The sequence below is a fragment of the Staurois parvus genome, unplaced genomic scaffold (genome assembly GCF_062004578.1).
Source record: "Staurois parvus isolate SC_StPar_1 unplaced genomic scaffold, SC_StPar_1.0 ptg000157l, whole genome shotgun sequence".
Lineage (NCBI taxonomy): Eukaryota > Metazoa > Chordata > Amphibia > Anura > Ranidae > Staurois > Staurois parvus.
The window spans coordinates 7957692-7979782 of record NW_028317953.1 but is presented as its reverse complement, the minus strand read 5'-3'; the positions used below and the strand labels follow the sequence as shown (position 1 = coordinate 7979782).

Genomic DNA, 22091 nt, shown 5'->3' with positions numbered 1-22091 from the left:
TGCTTAAATAAAAAGTAGCACTTCTGAGTATAATTAGGTGCAATAAGGTGCCCCATATGCTACTTCAGCCAGTCAAGATCCCTTATATTTATGGGTATGGTACACAGAAATGCTGTTTACCACACCTCCCAGAATTCAGCACTGCATTGCTGACAAGCCAATCACCAATTCTGAATGCTGTCACATGGGCAGGGTGGAGGAGCTAGCTTAGCCTTGGCAAGTGTTAAGATAGTTTAAACTTTACAGGAATTTTAGGGAGCTCCAGTGGTGACTCCAGGAGACAGTGAGCACAGACAAGGTATGAGCAGTCACATTATGGTGCTTTCCTGCAATCTTTCAATGTATGCAAGAAGTATACTAAACAGCTACTTGGGTTTTTCTGGTGATGGAGTCTTCATACTGCTCCTTCCTTCTCAGAGTCCTCCAGAACTACTAGTTTCCTTTCCTTTGCCTTCACCACATGGTTGCTAAAGTCCTCTTTCCCCCTCTCCCTTCTTCCTGTGGCATCACTTCCTGTCCTGAGCACATGAACCAGTCCAACACGTTCATTAGCATATGAACAGGGGAAGCCTATTTATAATTGTGTTATAAAACTCACTAAAATATCCATAGCAACACAAACATGCATCCATTTACACCTGACTACCTCCAATCCGTCACTTTTATGTCTGAAAAAAAATGAATAAGGACAGACCCAGATCAGATGAATATCCTCTTTCCCATAGACTAACATGCAGCTTCCGTTCAGATCGGCCTAAACTACTGAAAGTTGGATCTGATCAGACCACCCATGTGAAAGAAGTTTGTTAGCATCACCCAAAGACTTGATGGGCCTGCTATCTCAGGGTTAGAGATGGAGGTTTCTCAAATATGGTTGTGATCTAGTAGAGACCTGTTTAATTTGCTCTCTGGTACTAGTTTGCAAAACAGGCAGAAAGTTACGGTAAGTTTCCCCAGTGAGAACACCAGACATCAATACCGGCCATTCACCACTCTACATAAATCTAAGAAACAAGAAAACTTCTACTTTAAGTGATGCACTGTATATTAGCATATCTGAAATATTTACATGCTGCTGTATTAGGCAAAACCCCACTATATTGTAAGATAACATCATATTGTACACATTGCTGTAATAACTTTCTTACTGTACATGTACAAAATATCAACAATCTATCAGAACTAAATTAATTTGAAAATAAGTTTATATAGTTGACCGCATTATTTTCCAATACAAAAATGAAGGTGCTATTTATTATTTTATAGTGGAGTTCCCATTTACGCACCATGCTTTGCAGGCCTCTTTAATTTTGCCACAACTCCAGTGGTTCCTGGTCATGCGAAGGAAAATATATTTCTCTGCTCCCCTTCATCATTAGCTGATAGAGGCTATACCCGACAAGGCAGAGGTAGCTGAGCAAGTTATCTGCAACAAAATGAGATGCCCTTTACTGTCAGAACTGGCGTGTACAGGTGAAACTCGAAAAATTAGAATATCGTGCAAAAGTTCATTTATTTCAGTAATGCAACTTAAAAGGTGAAACTAATATATGAGATAGACTCATTACAAGCAAAGCAAGATAGTTCAAGCCGTGATTTGTCATAATTGTGATGATTATGGCTTACAGCTCATGAAAACCCCAAATCCACAATCTCAGAAAATTAAAATATTGTGAAAAGGTGCAATATTCTCGGCTCAAAGTGTCCCACTCTAATCAGCTAATTCAGCCATAACACCTGCAAAGGGTTCCTGAGCCTTTAAATGGTCTCTCAGTCTGGTTCAGTAGAAATCACAATCATGGGAAAGACTGCTGGCCTGACAGTTGTGCAGAAAACCATCATTGACACCCTCCATAAGGAGGGAAAGCCTCAAAAGGGAATTGCAAAAGAAGTTGGATGTTCCCAAAGTGCTGTATCAAAGCACATTAATAGAAGGTTATGTGGAAGGGAAAAGTGTGGAAGAAAAATGTGCACAAGCAGCAGGGATGACCGCAGCCTGGAGAGGATTGTCAGGAAAAGGCCATTCAAAAGTGTTGGGGACTTTCACAAGGAGTGGACTGAGGCTGGAGTCAGTGCATCAATAGCCACCACGCACAGACGGATCCTGGACATGAGCTTCAAATTTCGTATTCCTCTTGTCAAGCCGCTCCTGAAAAACAAACAACATCAGAACCGTCTTACCTGGGCTAAAGAAAAACAGACCTGGTCTGTTGCTCAGTAGTCCAAAGTCCTCTTTTCTGATGAGAGCAACTTTTGCATCTCATTTGGAAACCAAGGACCCAGAGTATGGAGGAAGAATGGAGATGCACACACTGCAAGATGCTTGAAGTCCAGTGTGAAGTTTCCACAGTCTGTGTTGATTTGGGGAGCCGTGTCATCTGCTGGTGTTGGTCCACTGTGCTTCATTAAGTCCAGGGTCAACGCAGCCGTCTACCAGGAGATTTTGGAGCACTTCATGCTTCCTTCCGCAGACGAGCTTTATGGGGATGCTGACTTCATTTACCAGCAGGACTTGGCACCTGCCCACACTGCCAAAAGCACCAAAACCTGGTTCAATGACTGTGGGATTACTGTGCTCGATTGGCCAGCAAACTTGCCTGACCTGAACCCCATAGAGAATCTATGGGGCATTGCCAAGAGAAATATGAGAGACATGAGACCGAACAATGCAGAAGAGCTGAAGACCGCTATTGAAGCATCTTGATCTTCCATAACACCTCAGCAGTGCCACAGGCTGATAGCTTCCATGCCACGCCGCATTGAGGCAGTAATTGCTGCAAAAGGGGCCCAAACCAAGCATGCTTCTACTTTTCAGAGGTCCGATATTGTTCTATGTACAATCCTTGTTTTATTGATTGCATGTAATAATCTAATTTTCTGAGATTGTGGATTTGGGGTTTTCATGAGCTGTAAGCCATAATCATCACAATTATGACAAATCACGGCTTGAATTATGCTTTGCTTGTAATGAGTCTATCTCATATATTAGTTTCACCTTTTAAGTTGCATTACTGAAATAGATGAACTTTTGCACGATATTCTAATTTTTTGAGTTTCACCTGTATATAGCCTGGTCAGAGCCTAATAGCTTGCAGCTTTTTCAAATGATCCAGCTACTGTGGGGAGCACTTCCCTAATTTCCATCAGAGTCCTCCGGTTCCAATGGGGTGGCCCTTGAGCCTTGAAACACTCTAGCTGTTCACCTGTGTTATCAGAGCAGCCCTGAATTTTACTGTGAGTGACGGTGTGTATGAGGATAATTGCAAGTTGCTGTGTCTTGTACTGTTTACTGAAGTAGAGATTCTCAGCTTGACTCTCTGTTGTTATAGAGTCTTAGAGTGACTATGCTATGCAGCCACGTATTATGCTGGTTGGGTCACAGAAACATTGCTGTGAAGACTCCATGTTTGTGCAGCTTTCATTACTGTCAAGGTCCTACCTTTTCCCTGAGGTTATGTTACTCCATGTGCTGGCGTCCATCTTGGATTCTGCTGTGCATGGTGGGAATCCTTTTATGCCTTCAGGTCTCTGAGGTCCATCCCCCAGAGGGGTGTGGCTGATGACATATAAGCCTGTGGTCCGCACATGCTCTTTGCACTTGTGTCTTGTGTCTTTGTGTTGCTATTACTCTGTTCTGACTCTCGTGGCTCTCCTGGTATCTGATTCGGCTTGTACTCGACTATTCTTTGTATTCTCCTTTGATCTGACTCTCCGTTGCTGAACCCGGCTCGTGACCTGTGATTCTCGTCTGCTGTCCTGTACTGTTTAGTCCTATTGTTGTTGACCCGGCCTGTCTGACTACTCTTTTGTCTCTTCCACCTGCTACATGCCATTGGCAGCGGCCATTACCACAGCTGGGGTGTCTCGGGGGCCGCGAACTGGTTCCTGGCTGCGTCAAGTCCATCCCCACCATCAGGGGCCCTGGTGAAGGGCAGCCTGGGACTTAGACTCCGCGCCCTGAGGGACTTCGGTCTGTGGGTGGTGGTTGTCGTCAGCCAGTGCGTTACATTGTTAGGCCTGCCTGTCCGTTCCCCGGCCCCTGCCCTGACAAATACAATGCAGTGTATGCATGTTTTTTTGCCATACTGAACCTGTTTAAAACTCTGGTTATTCGGCTGATAATCCATTCTACTAAAAGTATATAGAAGACTATTGCTTTAGCTTAGTGGTTCCCTGATTTTTTTTCACTTGCATACTCCATGCAAACCATATACTTAAACTGTACCCTTCATATTAACAACATATTTGCATTTAACATAGTTGCTGTTATTTCATATTTATATGCTGTCTGGCACTGTCAATAAGTAGCCCAATAATAGGTTGGAAAAGCAATGGCTTAGAGTGTGTTGGGCAATGGGCAGATGTTTTGTTGGAGGATCACCTGATGTTTGGTTGCAGCGGCCATCTAGCAGAATGAGATGATGTTGCAGTGTATTGCAAGGGAGGCATTCAGCACTCAGGCACTCAGGCTGCTTTCTGTGCTCCCCCTGAGTCCTGCGGGGATGTGTAGACTGCTGCAGTTTACAATGTGGCCTTTAGTGCTTGGAGGACTGCTGCTGCACAAAATAAAGGGGGGAGATGGGCACCTGCATGCATGGCTGTGTGCTATGATTGCTGTTGGCCGGCGGCACTTAAATTGGACCTTCATGCCTAGATCAACTAAGACTGTGTGCACTGATGCTGCCCTCCGCAAATCTGCAGTTTTTTTTATGGCTGTCTGCATGTGAGTATCTGAATCCAGGGCAATGCTGCATAACAGCTAAAAAAAAAAAAAAAAAATCAGGAGCAACTGAAATTCTTCTGTAAGCTTAAGGATGTCAGATCACTTTACTCCTCCTGTTTCTGTCCAACAAGGCCTGTACTGCCGCTGTTCAGGGTCACTCAATAACTAAGCTGCACTTTGTTTGCAGCCTCATAAAAATATGTAAAAATAAATTTGGGCATATGTTAAATGGCAGTACCTGGGACACAAATTTTTTTTTTTTTGCTTACCCTTTAATGTCCTAGCTCATTCTCTTGGGGAAGGAACCATTGCTTTAGCTTAAGCTAGGAGATATCATGCATTAGTGGGTCAAAAAAAGTGTTATTGAAATGTTAAATGTCACATTTCCCTTACAGACAAAGGTATTTGTCATACATATTTCTGAATGTCATTAGCAACCCTTTGACATAGTTCTAGTAAACCTTTAAATACTGCTTGCTGCTTTTGGGAAGTGACAAGATCGTGTGTGTGTTTAACTAGGAGTGTTGCCTCTGGGTGACGAGTATTTTGAACTGCTGTGACTGCAGAGCTCAGCATTGACCTTGGTGTTCTCTGTTTACTTCCCTGTCTAAAGATAGATTCAGGACTTTGCATCTTACCTAAAGGCCACACACAGCAGCCACAGCTTGTGAGTGAAAGATTGATTTGGAAGAAGTGTGACGCTGCAACGTTTATCCGATCTCTGTATTTTATAGCGAAGAATGTGACATCATTTGATTTATAATGGGTTTCCAAGTATGTCAGTTTGCCCACTTTGCACCTGCCATGTCTACCTGCTGTTTTACTGTGCTTCCTTGCAAAAAGCAGAGTGTTGTGATAGTAGCACAGAATACGATTGCATCATTATGATTTCTAGTTCATTAGTACAATGAGAGGAACAAATTGTTTTTCAGCATAAAGTAGCGTTTACATCATTAAAGAGTCAGATCGTCTGGAAGTGATATTTCACTTATTAGTGTTACAAGTTACCTGCTGGCTTTTTATATCTCTTGGTAACTCTGGAGGCCAGATCTTCTTGTCATGGTTCCCAGATCTGTTTCTATCCACTGTATAATGTTGAACTGTTTCCATTCCTTTTGCTTCAATTTCCTCATTATAAAATAATTTACAAATCCAACAGGGAGAATGGAATCCCCTTAAATATTTGCAGCGGGGGCTTGTGTCTGAAAACCCGGATGCAAAGATTTTGAGATTGGTACATAAACTGTGCTGCACTAGACATATAAACCAACATCTTCCACCTTCTTCCGGAAGATGTCATATTATAACAAAATTGGTGCTGCACTCCCACACTTATACTTATATAAATAATTAAATCAAAAATGAGCTATCAGTTACACCCCTAGTGAATCCTCCTGTGTGTAATTATCCCAAACTCAATTCTTCATATTATTATACAATCTTATGCAGTGATGTTTGATAAACCATATGAAATAAAATTAAAATGTGCAAAACGCATAAAAACACAATACATAAACCCAAATACATAACTGCTAAAACCAACGGCCACTATTCAATACTCCTACTACTCGACCTCTACGCGGCTTTTGATACGGTTGACCATCCCCTCCTCCTCAAAAAACTCCACTCTCTTGGCCTCAGAGACTCCGCTCTCTCCTGGTTCTCCTATCTATCGCAGCGCTCCTTCAGTGTTACCTATAACGCTGCCACCTCCTCTTCACTCTCTCTTTCTGTAGGGGTCCCTTAAGGTTCTGTCCTTGGACCCCTTCTCTTCTCCATCTACACCTCCTCCCTTGGTCAATTGATAAGCTCCCACGGATTCAATTACCATCTCTATGCTGATGACATGCAAATCTATTTGTCTACCCCTCATCTCACCCCTTCAGTCTCCACTGGCATCACTAGCCTACTAAGTGACATATCGGCTTGGATGTCACTCCACTTCCTCAAACTCAATCTTTCCAAAACTGGGCTCTTAGTATTCCCCCCACCCCATGCCCCCTCCCCTGACTTCTCAATCAAGATCATTAACACAATCATCAGTCCCTCCCCACATGCCAACGTACTAGGTGTAATCCTAGACTCCCATCTGTCCTTCCAGCCCCAGATCCAATTGCTGACAAAATCATGTAGACTTCACCTCTGCAACATCCAAGATTCAACCGTTCCTAACCTTGAAAACCACTAAGCAACTTATTCACTCCCTTGTCATATTTCACCTCAACTATTGTAACCCCCTCCTCATTGCAGGCTATCTGTCAGAGCCTGGGTTTGAACCTGGGCCCACTGTGGTGAGGGACAGTGTCTCTTCTTGCTGAGCCACCTGGAATGCTGGACAGCTCCCTTGACAATTCTTTGGATGATCCTGCCTTGGCCCTGTTTGTCTTGAACCTTGAACTCCTTGCTCTTCCCATGAACTTCCTATAAAAGCCATGTCCATGCACTTCCTCCTTGTCAGATTATTGTGCCTTCCCAGCCAATATCCTGCTTTGTTTCTGCTGTTGTCTACATCTTCGTTACCGACCTTTGGCTTGCTACTGACTACGATTTTGCCTCATCCTAATCTACTACCATTTGTGACTGACCCTTGGCTTGTGACTGACTCTGCTTCCGTTTGATCCCTAAACTGTTTGATCTGCTATTGGTCTCCAGCTTGCTCATTCCCTGGTGGGGTGATCCTGAGATCTGCGACCTGGTATTAACACGCAGCCAAATCCATCTCCACCATTAGGAGCTTTGGTGAAAACCGGTTAATACTTAGACCCCGCACCTCAGGTGAGCCTGCGTCATTCCCAGGGGGACCCGCTGGTGTACCTATCCTGCTGGTTTCAGGTAAGCCTTACACTGCTGTAGCAATTGGTCTATGAACCTGACCCAGACCGTGACACTATCCCCACTTCAGTCTATCATGAATGCCGCTGCTAGACTCATCCACCTTACTAACCGTTCTGTATCTGCCACCCCTCTCTGCCAGTCCCTCCACTGGCTCCCAGTTGCCCAACGGATAAAATTCAAAACACTAACAATGACATATAAAGCCATTCATAACACTGCCCCAAATTACATAACCGATCTTGTCTCTAAATATCACCCAAACCGTACCCTCTGCTCCTCACAAAACCTCCTATTCTCTAGCTCCCTTGTCTCCTCCTCCCATGCTCGTCTCCAGGACTTCTCCAGGGCTTCCCCCATCCTCTGGAACTCCCTACCCCAATCTATCAGACTATTGCCTACTCTACTGACTTAAGCGATCACTAAAAACCTATCTCTTCAGGGAAGCCTATCCTGCCCTTGCTAATACAGGAGTCCTCTACTCTTCCAAACACTCCATCCCCCACAGTTATTACCTGTTGTACCATTAACCCCTCCCTTCTAGATTGTAAGCTCCAAGGAGCAGGGCCCTCAAATCCCTCTTGTATTGAATTGTATTGTCTCCCACTATAGTGTAAAGCGCTGATTAAACTGTTGGCGCTATATAAATCCTGTATAATGTAATGTACAGCGCTGAGCGAACTGTTGGCGCTGTATAAATACTGTATAATAATAATAAACCCACTTGTGTCCCTAAACAGGGTGAAATCACAAACCTGTATTAAACCACACATGATAAAACACTTGGCATAAATAAATGCCCAAAGATGCAGTGGAAATAAGCTGACAAATGGCACTATTGTGCCTATAGAAACAAACAATAGGACAGTCAGGATAAATGGACCCTGACTATAAAACAATCTACAAGGATTATAACAAATCATTCAACATAAATGTGTGACCACCACTCAACAAGTGCCCACATGTACCAAAGTATAAATTGCCATGCTCTCATCCCTAAACTTGGGACTATACTGGTATATAAAGAGCAGGAAGAAAAAAAAATAAAAATAAAAAAATAAATAAAAATTAAATAAAATATTGAGTGAATCCACAAATGAAATCCAGTGACACTCCAGTGACACTCTATGATAAACACATAACCTAAATTTATAACAAAGTCCACAAAAACACGTGCCATCAATTAGTAATAAACAATAAACAAATCGTCCATGTGTGTAATCTTCAATATGGCTGGATATATAGAAACCTCCAGTGATCAATCTAAATCTGGCAGGTGAACAAAAAGTGTAATCCTTCACCAGTAAGATTGCCCCCTCACCTTCATGAAGCGACCACACAGGATCAAACCGCTTTTTTGCTATTAAGCACAGCCAACCGCTCAATCCTCCATGTCAGATTTGGTATCACAAACAGTGGTGGTATCCCCCTTCAGAACTTACAGGTATCACCTCTCCTGATATCCGGATGGTTTTTTCATGATCTATTTGTACCTCAGCTTCCTCATCGATGTTTATAAAACAAGAAGAAGAATCCTTCCATCGTGTGATATTGTTTCATTTATTGATATAAAAGAATACTATAAATGCTCACTCACATGTGTTATGAGAAAGAAAATGCTCACAGATCCTCATAGGAACTCCTGGGTGTACTCCTATGGGTGTATCAAGATGGTGCTTCTGCCGGAAGTGATGTCACCACGTCTCCGTCTCTCGTCCGACTAGTTGCGTCACTAATCGCGTTACTTCACCAGGAACTTGTGATGAAACATGCCAGGGTTTAATTGGTTTAAATATTTAGCTCAGCACAATTTATGAACCAAAAAATAAAAATTTTTGAAAATCAAAAAAGCAATACTTACCCTATCTCTGACATGGTTTTCTAGATAACTGATGATCAAGACTCACCCATCACTGGAAGAAAAATTGTGGTGTTCAAGATAAATAAATAAATAGATCAACAAAGAGATAGTTAGATAGATAGATAGATAGATAGATAGATAGATAGATACACACTATATTGCCAAAAGTATTGGGACGCCTGCCTTTAACTTCAATGGCATCCCAGTCTTAGTCCTTAAGGTTACATTTTGAGTTGGCCTACCTTTTTTCAGATATAACAGCTTCAGCTCTTCTGGTAAGCTTGTCCACAAGGTGTTTAGGAGTGTGTTAATGGGAGTGTTTGACCATTCTTCCAGATGCACATTTTTGAGGTCAGGCACTGATGTCGGACAAAGAAGGCCTGGCTCGCAGTCTCCGCTCTAATTCTTCCCAAAAGTGTTCTGTCAGCTTGAGGTCAGGACTGTGTGAAGGCCAGTCAAGTTCCACCACCCCAAACTCACTCATCCATGTCTTCATGGACCTTGCTTTGTGCACTGGTGCGCAGTCATGTTGGAACAAGAAGGGGCCATCTCCAAACTGTTCCCACAAAGTTGGGAGCATGAAATTGTCCAAAATATCTTGGTATGCTGACGCCTTAAGAGTTCCCTTCACTGGATCCCTGGAAGGGGCCAAACCCAACCCCTAAAAAACAACCCCACACCATAATCCCCCCCCCCTCCACCAAACTGTACACTTGCTCTCCTGGCAACCACCAAACCCAGACACGTCCATCGGATTGCCAGACAGAGAAGCGTGATTCGTCACTCCAGAGAATACGTCTCCACTGCTCTAGAGTCCAGTGGTAGCGTGCTTTACACCACTGCATCCGACGCTTTGCATTGCACTTGGTGATGGAAGGCTTGGATGGAGCTTCTCAGCCATGGAAACCCATTCCATGAAGCTCTTTATGCACAGTTGTACAAATCTGAAGGCCACACTAAGTTTGGAGGTCTTTAGCTATTGACTCTTGGCCACTTCTGCACACTGTGCACTTCAGCATGCGCTGACCCCGCTCTGCCATTTTACGTGGCCTACCACTTTGTGGCTGCTGTTGTTCCCAGTTGCTTCCACTTTGTTATAATACCACTAACATTTTGCTGCGGAATATTTATTAGCAAGGAAATGCCATGGATGGACTTATTGCACAGGTGACAACTTATCATGGTACCATGCTGGAATTGACTGAGCTCCTGAGAGTGACCCATTCTTTCACAAATGTTTGTAAAAGCAGTCTGCATACCTAGGTGCTTAATTTTATACACCTGTGGCCAATGATTTGGAGGGGGTTGCCAATACTTTTGGCAATATATGGTGTCCGTTTATGAACCAGCAGTAATAGATTGCTGCTCAGTTCTCCGGCATTCTTGGAGAACACAGTTCTCCCGTGAATGCCGTTTATGAAGCATATGTAGATCAGTTCTCCAAACGAAGGGAGAACGGTCTACAAACGCTGGAAAACGGCTGATTTTACTATAATCTCGCGAGATTACAGTAAAAGATCAGTTTACTAAACGGAGGTAAATTATCTCTGCTTAGTTTTCGGTCCCTCCGATTCTCCAGCTCTGGGCTAGAGAATCTGGAGGGAGAACACAGATCTCCAGAGAAGGGCTGAACATATTCTCCTGGGTGTCATAAACTGTGAATGACCAGAGAATAGCTGTGATCCTCTGAATTGCAGCTATTCTGTGTGTCATAAAAGGACACCATAGTGTATGTAAAAGGAATATCACTATGAAGTCCTCTACCTACTTTTGGTAATATAGTGTGTGTGTGTATGTGTGTGTGTGTGTATGTATATATATATATATATATATATATGCCATTAACATTCATGTGCCTGTAAAGGCAGGCGTCCCAATACTTTTGTAAATATAGTGTGTGTGTATGTGTAATATATATATATATATATATATATATATATATATATATATATATAATTACACAGTGCTCAGCATAAATGAGTACACCCCTTTTTAAAAGTAAGGTTTTAATCAATATCTCAATGAACACACGGACAATTTCCAAAATTTTGACAAAGCTGAGTTTTACAGACCATTTGTTTGCTCGTTACATGAAAGTAAGGTTAATAATATAACTTAGATTACAAAAGTTTCAGTTTACTCTAATTGATGCAAAAATGAATACACCCCACAGCAAAAACTACTCCATCTAGTATTTTGTATGACCTCTGTGATTTTTTAAGACAGCACCAAGTCTTCTAGGCATGGAATTAAGAAGTTGGTGACATTGCAACATCTGTCTTTTTCCATTCTTCAAGAACGACATTTTTTAGATCCTGGATGGAGAGTGATGCTCAACTTGTCTCTTCAGAATTCCCCATAGGTGTTTGTTTGTGTTCAGATTAGGAGATATATTTGGCCACTGAATCACTTACACCCTGTTCTTCTTCAGAAATGCAACAGTGGCCTTAGATGTGTGTGTGTTTTGGATCATTGTCATGGTGGAAAAATGCACGATGACCAAGGGCACGGAGTGATGTTAACATCTTATCTTTCAATATAGAGTAGTACATCTGTGAATTCATGATACCACCAATGAAATGCAGCTCCCCGACACCAGTAGCACTCATGCAGCCCTACAGAAGGATACTGCCAGCACCATATTTCGCTGTAGGCACCATGCATTTTTCTTTGTACTCCTCACCTTTTGAGACGCCATATAGTTTTGAAGCCATCAGTTCCAAAAACATCTATCTTGGTATCATCACTTTGGAGTACAGAGTTCCAGTAGTCTTTTTCTTTCAGCATGGGCCCTGGAAAATTCTAGGCAGGCTTTTTTGTGCATGGCCTTTAGGAGAGACTTCCTTCGTGGACGACACCTATGCATGCCATTCCTCAGCAATGTACATCGTATTGTGTCACAGGAAACCATCATCCCAATTTGGCTTTCTACTTCTTTAGCTACCTGCAGTAAACTTGTATGGCGATTTTCTTTAACCCTCCTAATCAGAAGACACTCTTGTCAAGGTTTTAACTTCCGTGGACAGCCTGGACGTCTCTGTGAGGTGGTTGCAGTTCCATATTTGTAAACTTTTTGTATCACTTTTGCTACAGTATTCTGACTGATAAGTAAAGCTTTGTAAATCTTTGCTTTGTAAATCTTCTTGTAGCCTTCATCTTTCTTGTGTAAAGAAATTATATTCTTTTCTCGGGCCTTGTGACATTTCTCTTCCATGTGGTGCCATTGCTGCCAGCATGAAATGGGAAAGGGTTTTCTTTGTTAAGTAACGCCCTTCTATAATCAATTGTCTGCTGGACACCTGTTTAATAATTGGACTCACTTGTAGTTGAATTCTTGTTAATTAGGATTTTGTTGTCTAAAATGTAGCTTTGCTCCTAAGACTTTCATTGGAGTGTATTCACTTTTGCAAGATGCTCTTGAATTAATTTGTTAGAAAAAATACTTTTTTGTGTACAAATGAACAAATCTTGTTTGCAATCAATTGCCCATATTTGTGGCAGTATTTTGTAGTATAGTGTCCCATAGAAAATGTTGATTCTGAAAGGAAGATAACAGTTTTCTGACAAATATGTTGGGGTGTACTCATTTATGCGGAACTCTGCAATAAACTTCCAGCAGAAGTAGTGAGCCAGTCAACCGTAAATAGCTTCAAATATGCGTTGGACAAGCATAGATCTATACTCAGACAAAAAAGTTAACAAACCCCCCCCCCCCAAAAAAAAAAAAACGGGCAGACTCCGTCTTTTTCTGCCGTGACTTTTCTATCTTTCTATGTCTCAATGCTTTATTGTGCTGAGACATCACCAAAAAAAACGCCCCCTAGCATTTCAGGCTATGGCCATCTTGAGTAAGGGCAGATAATTCTTTTAGTATTTACTTCCTTGAATCCATCTGCCCTTAGCTGAGTCATACAGGCAGGAGGGTGTGCTTAGCTTAAAATCCGTCCCCCCCCAAAGACTCCTGGGATGTATTATATCATTGGTCTAGGCATGGAAACCAGGAAGTAACTAAAAGAAGCAAAAAAAATAAAGTTTAAAAAAGTAAATGTGATAGGAAAGTATATCTATATACTAATGATAGCAGCATGAGGATTCAAAATAGTCAATGTTGATTGAGAGAGTGAGGTTCCCCTTTAATTTTAGCACGGACATAGTATGACATTTATGTTCTTAGATTTTAATCTGGGGTGCTTCGAGATTTCGTGTACTTTTAGAGGGTCCAGTGGCTGAAAAAATGCTGGCTTAAAAATGTTCAGCACGATGGTCATTATGAGCAGGAAGGTATTCCCAAGCATACACTGATTACAGCCTTGTGCTTCAGTAATATCATGTGTTTCAAGATCCCACTTTTAAAAGTTGCATATTAATGTTTTACTGATAATATTTAATTGTGATTTGTGTATGTGTGAAATGATACACGTATCTAGCTTTGAATAAGATGTTGCATGTCCATGTTTCCTTTCCTTTTTTTAGAATGCAATGATGACTTTTGAGGAGGAAAAAATGCAAGTGGCGTGTGATGACTTGAAAATGACAGAAAAATTATGTGAAAGTGATGAAGGTGTGATAGAAACTATCAAAAACAAGATCAAGAAAAATGTAAGTATGGCTATGATTTTGATTATTGTAAAGAGTAACAGTTGTTTTAACTATGATAGAGCTACATTTTACCCACTACCCGTTACAGACCTCAAATCATCTAAGACCTAAGGCCTATGTCAGGTCAGACAGATTTTCTGTCCTCTTGACTTCACTGGTTTGCCTTTTCTCTGTAGAAAAGGGATCTCCAAACATTCTAAACACAGGGCCAGTTTAAGGTCTTTCAGACTTTAGGGGGTTAGACTGTGGCCACTGGGAGTAGGAAATGTACTGGTGCCCAGCAGAAGTAAACAATACTCTATCTTTGGTGTCATTTGGTGAAATAATGCCCCATAATTGGTATAGGTAGAAGGAATAGCACCCTACCGTTGGTATGGGGGGAGAAATAGTGCCCCATCGTTTCTATCATTGAAAGGAATAGTACCCCATCGTTGGTGTAGGTGGGAGGAATAGTACCCCATCGTTGGTGTAGGTAGAAGGAATAGTGCCCCATCGTTGGTATCATTGAAAGGAATAGTACCCCATCGTTGGTGTAGGTGGGAGAAATAGTGCCTCATCGTTGATGTCAGTGGGAGGAATAGTGCCTCATCATTGATGTCAGTGGGATCAATAGTGCCCCATCGTTGGTGTCAGTGGGAGGAATAGTGCCCCATCGTTGGTGTCAGTGGGAGGAATAGTGCTCCATTATTGGTGTCAGTGGGAGGAATAGTGCCCCATTGTTGGTGTCAGTAGGAGGAATAGTGTCCCATTGTTGGTGTCAGTGGGAGGAATAGTGCCCCATTTTTAGTGTCAGTGGGAGGAATAGTGCCCCATTGTTGGTGTCAGTGGGAGGAATAGTGCCCCATTGTTGGTGTCAGTGGGAGGAATAGTGCCCCATTGTTGGTGTCAGTGGGAGGAATAGTGCCCCATTGTTGGCGTCAGTGGGAGGAATAGTGCCCCATTGTTGGTGTCAGTAGGAGGAATAGTGCCCCGTTGTTGGTGTCAGTAGGAGGAATAGTGCCCCATTGTTGGTGTCAGTGGGAGGAATAGTGCCCCATTGTTGGTGTCAGTGGGAGGACTTGTTCCCCATCATTGGTGTCAGTGGGAGGAATAGTGCCCCATTGTTGGTGTCAGTGGGAGGACTTGTTCCCCATCGTTGGCGTCAGTGAAAGAAATTGTGCCTTATTGTTGGTTTCACTGACAGGAATTATGTGACATGTTATTGGATGGAATAAGTCCCCAAGCATCAGATAAAAGCGAGCAGGGCCACATGGCCCCCATGCCACAGTTTGAAGACCTCTGCTATAGACCTTAATAGAGAAGCTGTCCAATTTCAGTGACAGCACTTGGGCATGGTAGCTGACCACTAAAATGCTGCATTATAGGAAAGCAAAGAGAGTGTTATGTACTTCCCCTGAAAGTAACGGGTATTTTTCAGATTGCTACTTATGCGCCCAAAAGTAAACCTGTTACTTTGCCCAAAATGGCTCACTTTCAACCATCACTTTTCATATTAAAGTGGAGAAGTCCTGCTAGATGACTGGCCCCGTTTGCAGGTATAACTATGTAAAACATTAAAAATTATTGTCTATGCTATATAAAATCCAGTTATGCACTTTCTCACCCTGCTCTGCACATTCTCAGTTACTCTCTATTTTTTGGCACTGTGCCAAAAATGTAGAGGCCGATCTGCTGACAGTCTAAAGATTTACTGCTGCTCAGAGGCTCTGGGTTTCAACAAAAATGGTTGCCTCCGGGAGGAAGAAACCGAAACAATGCTGGAGGCAGTTTACAGCACACACTAATATTGGTAGCATAATTATTAATGTGGAATGTATAGTTGTTGCTCAAGAATATTATTTTTTATCACGTTATTATGGGTAAAGGTCAGCTTTAATTACCTTTTTTTTAAGGTCATACCCTTACAAAATGTGTTGCACACAAAACGGATATCATATACTTTAGTAACACAGTAATTCATGCTTTATATTTTTAAAGCTGCCATTTTATGCTAATACCTGTTCAAGAAGTGGGTGAATTTTTGCTAGTATGAATAGACTGGAATGTAAATACGGTTTATTTTTCAAATGCTACTTGTTGTTAAACATCTACTAAAAGCCAGGTTTTTAATAGTTGCAAAAAGCCGGTTTATTATGCATATGTAGCAGAATTTTCAAGGTTGAAAGTCCTTAGCTGACCTTCGTACTCTTTTTGATGTACTGCTATCCTTTGTTCAGTAGTATTTTCAATCTTAAAGCAGAACTAAACCCTCATTCTTTACACCCAAGGAAGCTGCCATCTTAGCCTCCACGTGATCTGTGATCAGTTATGACACCAGCCATTTGATGGCTTGTCACTTTAGTTTAGAGCAGAAGCAAATGTGAAAATTATCATTCATAGCATTCCTTAAATGTAAGGCCCCGTTAACACCTAGTGTTTCGGGATTCCAAGTCGCAATAAAAAGCCATGCGTGTTTGAGTGCCATTCATTTCTAATTGCACCCGAAACGCAGTGGGATAAGGCTATGATAGTAAGATGATTAAAACATGTTTAAATCACAGGAAAATGCTCATGAAAATATCACATGAAGCTTGTCGCCCAAATAGGTGCAGGAGCTTCTTTTGCACGACAGCCTATTCAGAAGTGATAGGAAGAGGAATAAAAAGAGCTTCATTCCAACTTTTATGTTTAAACAGGTGAACAAAACCATTCTAGAAGCTTAAAGGGTTCTTTTTTATTTCTGCACTTTTCCCACAAAACCTCCTATGCGTTCCAGGATCCCTAGCTCAGCACATTACATTACACTGCTCAGTTGGTAAAAAAATGTGCTCCTTTTCCGCTCCATATGTGTAGACCATGCATGGCCTGTCAGCAAAAAACATCTCAGTACTCGACCATCCCCCATCCTGTGCACAGAAGGTTTGAATGAGCAAGAGTGATGACGGGGTGCACATCTAATGTCTGTCCCAAGCACTAAGGAGTTCTTGCTGATGGACCACTAAACACCTTCTTCTTTTTTTTTTTTTTTTTTTTAAGCTTTTTTTTCATCTGGTGGTCCAACCAGTAACACTTCCTATTTGCAGTTGGCTACACTCACCACTTCACTCTATGTAGGAGTAACATAGCCACCCTTGGAGAGCAGCATTGTTAACTTGTGTAGAGGGTAGTGTTAGATGGACATAAAAGGATCTTATATAAATGACTAATAAATGTAGGCCCAAGGGCTCGTTTACACCTGAGGTGCATTTATTATTTTTTGTGCTAGTAGCCTCTAAAGCATTGCACCAGCGTTCAGCAGATCACTGATACCATGCAGGTCTCCTGCCGACTGTTAATGTATCTGCTAGTTCGTACATCCCATACATCCCGTACGAGCAAACCGATACTTCTGACAGGAAGAATCAATGAAGTACCACAGTGCTCACAGCAGGTAGTTTATTGAGGACTACAAGCTGAGAGCCTCTAAGGCTGTCGGGACCTGTAGTCCATTCATTCACAGAGGACTGTGAATGAATAGCGCAGCCATGTGGGCGGAGTCTTGCACCGCCGCGCTATTTTTGAAAAGTAACAACTAGTATGGGGAACTTCTCTCCATTGCTCTGTCATAGGGAGGGGGGGCAGCAGGTGGTGGCTGCAGGATCAGGAACATGTTACATGTTCCACTCTAAAAAAACGTCAAAACGTAGCATGTTCCCAAAGGTGAACTTATTCTTTAAAGTTTCTTACCTGCCTGTTCACACTGTACACTGAGCTACAGTGCCAAGATAATTAATCTAAAGCACATCTCGGCATGGCCAAAGATTGCAACCTGGAGGAAGCCCGGGGAGAAGATTTCAGCTGTCGGTGAAGGAGCTCCTGGAGTTTAGCTTCACCTTAAAGTGGTTGTAAAGGCTGAAGGTTTTTCCCCTCATGCATTCTATACATAAAGATAAAAAACCTTCTTTGTGCAGCAGCTCCCCCAGCCCCCTCATTACTTAACTGAGCCTCATTATGATCCAGTGATGTGAATGACAGCCTTGTCTGTCCCGGGTATCTGCCTTCTCATTGGCTGAGGCAGCAAATGAGAGCTATTGGCTCCCCCTGCTGGCAATCACAGCCAGTCAGCCAATGAGAAGAGGGAGGGCGGGACCAAGCCATGGCTCCGTGTGTGAATGGACACATGGAGCAGCGGATGCCTCCATAGCAAGCTGCTAGGAAGGAGGGGACATGAGAGCCTGCGGGGAGACTCCTTCCTGTCGGATCCAGGATGCTCTGTGCAAAACCACTGCACACAGTAGGTAAGTATAGACATGTTTTGTTATTGTCCAAAAAAAAAAGTAACCTTTTGGAATCATTTTAAGCAGTTACAGAAACAGGTTGTGTTTCCTTCAGGATAAAGTTTTTAACTAATTTTATAAAAAGCTGACCATTGTTAACACCCCTGACCGTGTTAAATGGGTTTTTAACCCTCTAACTGCCACTTTTGCTGGACAGCTTGATCTGTTAAAGAAGGTTGATAATCACCAGACTTGCTAGCAGGATCTATGAGTAAAAAAACCCCCAAAAAACAAATGCGGCCAGCACATCTAAGTATTGGAATAAGCGCAGTCGTAAATGAATAATTGGATGCCGTAAAACCCACTAGCAGGATGATTATGAATCTAGGCCCAATATCTGTTGTAAAATGCCTGTCTGTTATATGACTTATACACATCTATTGGACTGGGGTTAGTGATCTATACTAATTTATAGATGATCTGTCCAGAACTAAGTTTAATACCATTTCCACAATTAAGGCTATGGTTGTGCTATGTTAATACCAAGTGTTTACACAAATGTATAACAGTCCATTCACACCAGCTACTATGTTACAATGCAGAGGCTGGTGTGTGGTGTGGTCTGGCCGGACCAGCACAGTGTTCATGCGCCAAACCCGGGTGCAGCACACTGTTCACTTTCTTTTTTAAGCGGACATAGTGACATTTCATCGGCCAGTGTGCGTTGACCTGCACTGCACTGGAAAAACTACTTTTTTCCAGCATACACCACCTGCACACCAACACAATGCAGTGGTGTGAACTGGCCACTCTGGAGACAAGGCATATTGCCTAGACTTGCAGTGGGGGTGCGGTGGGACTGTGCTGGAATAGCCGCCCAATGCAGTCCCACCACACCTGGTGTTATTGGACCCTAACAGATTACCATCAGTTCAAGACCAAACAGGACTATGCCATAATGTACAGAAGGCTAATCTTTAACAATGTCCTAAAAGATATTGCATATGCATCTGAAATATCTCTCAAATTGTGATTTCAAGCTATGCAATAATACATTAATTACTGGACTGTAAAACCTGGTACTATTACAGTATGAATGTATTTAAAAATATGTCCCTTAAAATGTTTTAACACTTTTACCACCCGTTCTTCACACCTTTTGATTGGTTATGTCTTTTCTGAACACACCCTCCTTAGGGACCAGAAACCATGGCTGCATTTGCATCTCACGAGCTCTTGATGTTCTATTGAAACTACTAAGAAAATGCTGACATTCATTCTGAAGTCCAGTGACTCTATGAGATATCAGACTTAACTCTGCAGTGAATTGGATTCTGCTGGGACCAAAGACCAAGCAAAACTTGCTGGGTTGTCCTCCAAATATGTACTAGCACATCTGTCGGATCCAGCATTGTGCTGCTGCAATTTGCCACCGAATGCCAGGTCCCATTCTGCCATTTTCTTTACTTATGTCACTAGGGGGCCAGCATATGTGTGTCATCAGAGGGCTGGCTTTAAGACACACTTATGCCGCTGTGTATTATCAGGGGGACACCGGCTAAAACTCCTAAGAGACAGCCTGCTCCCTGATGACACTCAATAGTGCAGGGACTATAAAATACCATGAGGCCTCCTGAGATGCATGATGTCAATCGCTGGCAAACTAATGCAGGCTCCACCTCCGCAACATCTCCAGAATACGTACGTTCCTAACCCCACGTTCCTAAACAACTCGTACACTCCCTTATTATCTCACGTCTGGACTAATGCAACGCCCTTCTCACCGGCCTACCCCAACACAGGCTATCCCCGCTCCAGTCTATCCTGAACTCAGCAGCCAGACTCATCCACCTTACCAACTGCTCTGCTTCTGCCACCCCCCTCTGTCATTCCCTCCACTGGCTTCCGATTGCCCAACGCATTAAATTCAAACTACTAACATTGACATACAAAGCCATTCATAACACTGCCCCAAACTACCTCACCGACCTGATACCCAAATACCACCCAAACCGTACTCTTTGCTCCTCACAAGACCTCCTACTTTCTAGCTCCCTAGTCTCCTCCTCCACACCTGACTGCAGGACTTCTCCAGGACTTCCCCCATCCTCTGGAACTCACTACCCCAATCCATCAGACTGTCACCTACCCTCCTCACCTTTAGGCGCACCCTGAAAACCCATCTCTTCAGGGAAGCCTACCCCACCCTCACCTAACAGCCAATCTCCTCCACTCCTCCTACCGCTCCATCCCCCACAGACACTTCCTCCTAGATTGTAAGCTCAAAAGAGCAGGGCCCTCGAACGCCTCGTGTATTGTTCTGTTACTGTATTGTCTCATGTACTGTCCCCCACTATAATGTAGAGCGCTGAGCAAACCTTTTGGCGCTTTATAAATACTGTATAATAATAATACCCCAGGAGGCTATAGGTGACTTGGATGTCATTCTTAACTATGCAAGGATCCTGGTGGTGTTGAGAAGGGTTCTGAGAACTAGAAAAGCTACAATTTCTGGGGAAATTGTGTGAAGTGTTCTTGCCTCCACCAGTAGTCTACAACTGGAGTAGGCGGAGTAACTGGGTGATTTTTCAGCTCACACTCTAGCTTTGAACATTGCGCCATTCATTCCTATGGGACCAATTTCACCACAAAAATGCCGATATTTCGTGAACCATTCGGCGAAACGTTCTACAAAGTAATAGCACACCAATCGGGAACAATCCGCACGTTTCGGTATATTACTGTCTATGTAGTGTAAAAATTGTGGGAGGAGTTAGGGTGGTAAATTTGGCTATAATAATAAGAATATATATGTGAGATAACAGTAAGTGGTCTTGCCATGCAAGAACACTTAATAAAAGGATTTGAAATGAAAACAATGATGTCCAATTGTGAGAGTGGAGGACGTAGGAGTGCAATGAGGGAAAGTGGATGAGGAGGGTGAAGATCCTCTTTAGGTACATCTGTACTGTTTATTTTTTGTAATACATTTTTCTGTAAATATTTTTCTTGCACCAATTTGCTTTTCTTATTAAACCATATTTAAAAATCATTAAGCTGATTCTCTAAATGCTCTAAAAATGACTCAGAATCCTTACCTCTTTAAAGAATGTTACAATATTTCAAATATTATCTCATTCCTATATGGCACAGGTGTCAAACTGGTGGCCCTCCAGCTGTTACCAAACTACAAGTTCCATGAGGCATTGCAAGATTGACAGTTACAAGTATGATTCCCAAAGGCAGAGGCATGATGGGACTTGTAGTTTCGCAACAGCTGGAGGACCTCCAGTTTGACACCCCTGCTATATGGCATGGTAGTGGGTGTCAAAGACATTTACTTACCAGAATCGCTAAAACAGCTACAGTGAATGGTGCATGTTTCTGTTCTTTGTGTGTAAGAGGTAACCAACCACAGTGATAATCACCCTGTCTGCCGACACTGAGGATGTTGTCCCATGAGCTGGAAACCTCTGTGCAGGGCAAGGCTAAGAGTACCATTGTTACAAGCTTTACCTGCCTTCTACTTCCCTGGCATGTGCTACTGCTCTGCATTCACTGGCTGTGTGACTTTGTCTTCCAGCAGTACATGTCTACTATGCAAATGACCTGAAAGAAACATAGTTTGCACTGCAAAGGGAAGATGTGTTTAGCCATTCATCTCTGTGCACCAGACTGTTTCAAATTATGGATTAAATTAGCAAATTATTCAGAATTACCGAGCACTACCATTATTTTAAAATATCTGCCCGGAATATCTCTTTTCCTCCCCCAAGATATGGATTGAAGATTTCAGTCTGTCTCACTAATGTTCTTGTCCTATCTCGCTCTCTTCTCCGTC

The 22091-nt window shown here is 42.5% G+C and overlaps 1 protein-coding gene across 1 annotated transcript in view; it reads left to right on the top strand.

The window, feature by feature from the left end:
- The window catches only part of TTC39C (tetratricopeptide repeat domain 39C), a 149993-nt gene that overhangs the window by 78871 nt on the left and 49031 nt on the right, over nt 1-22091 (top strand). The window contains exon 3 of the mRNA XM_089675733.1: nt 13890-14015. Within this exon, the coding sequence (XP_089531859.1) occupies nt 13890-14015 (126 nt within the window). The remainder of the gene's footprint in view (nt 1-13889; nt 14016-22091) is intronic.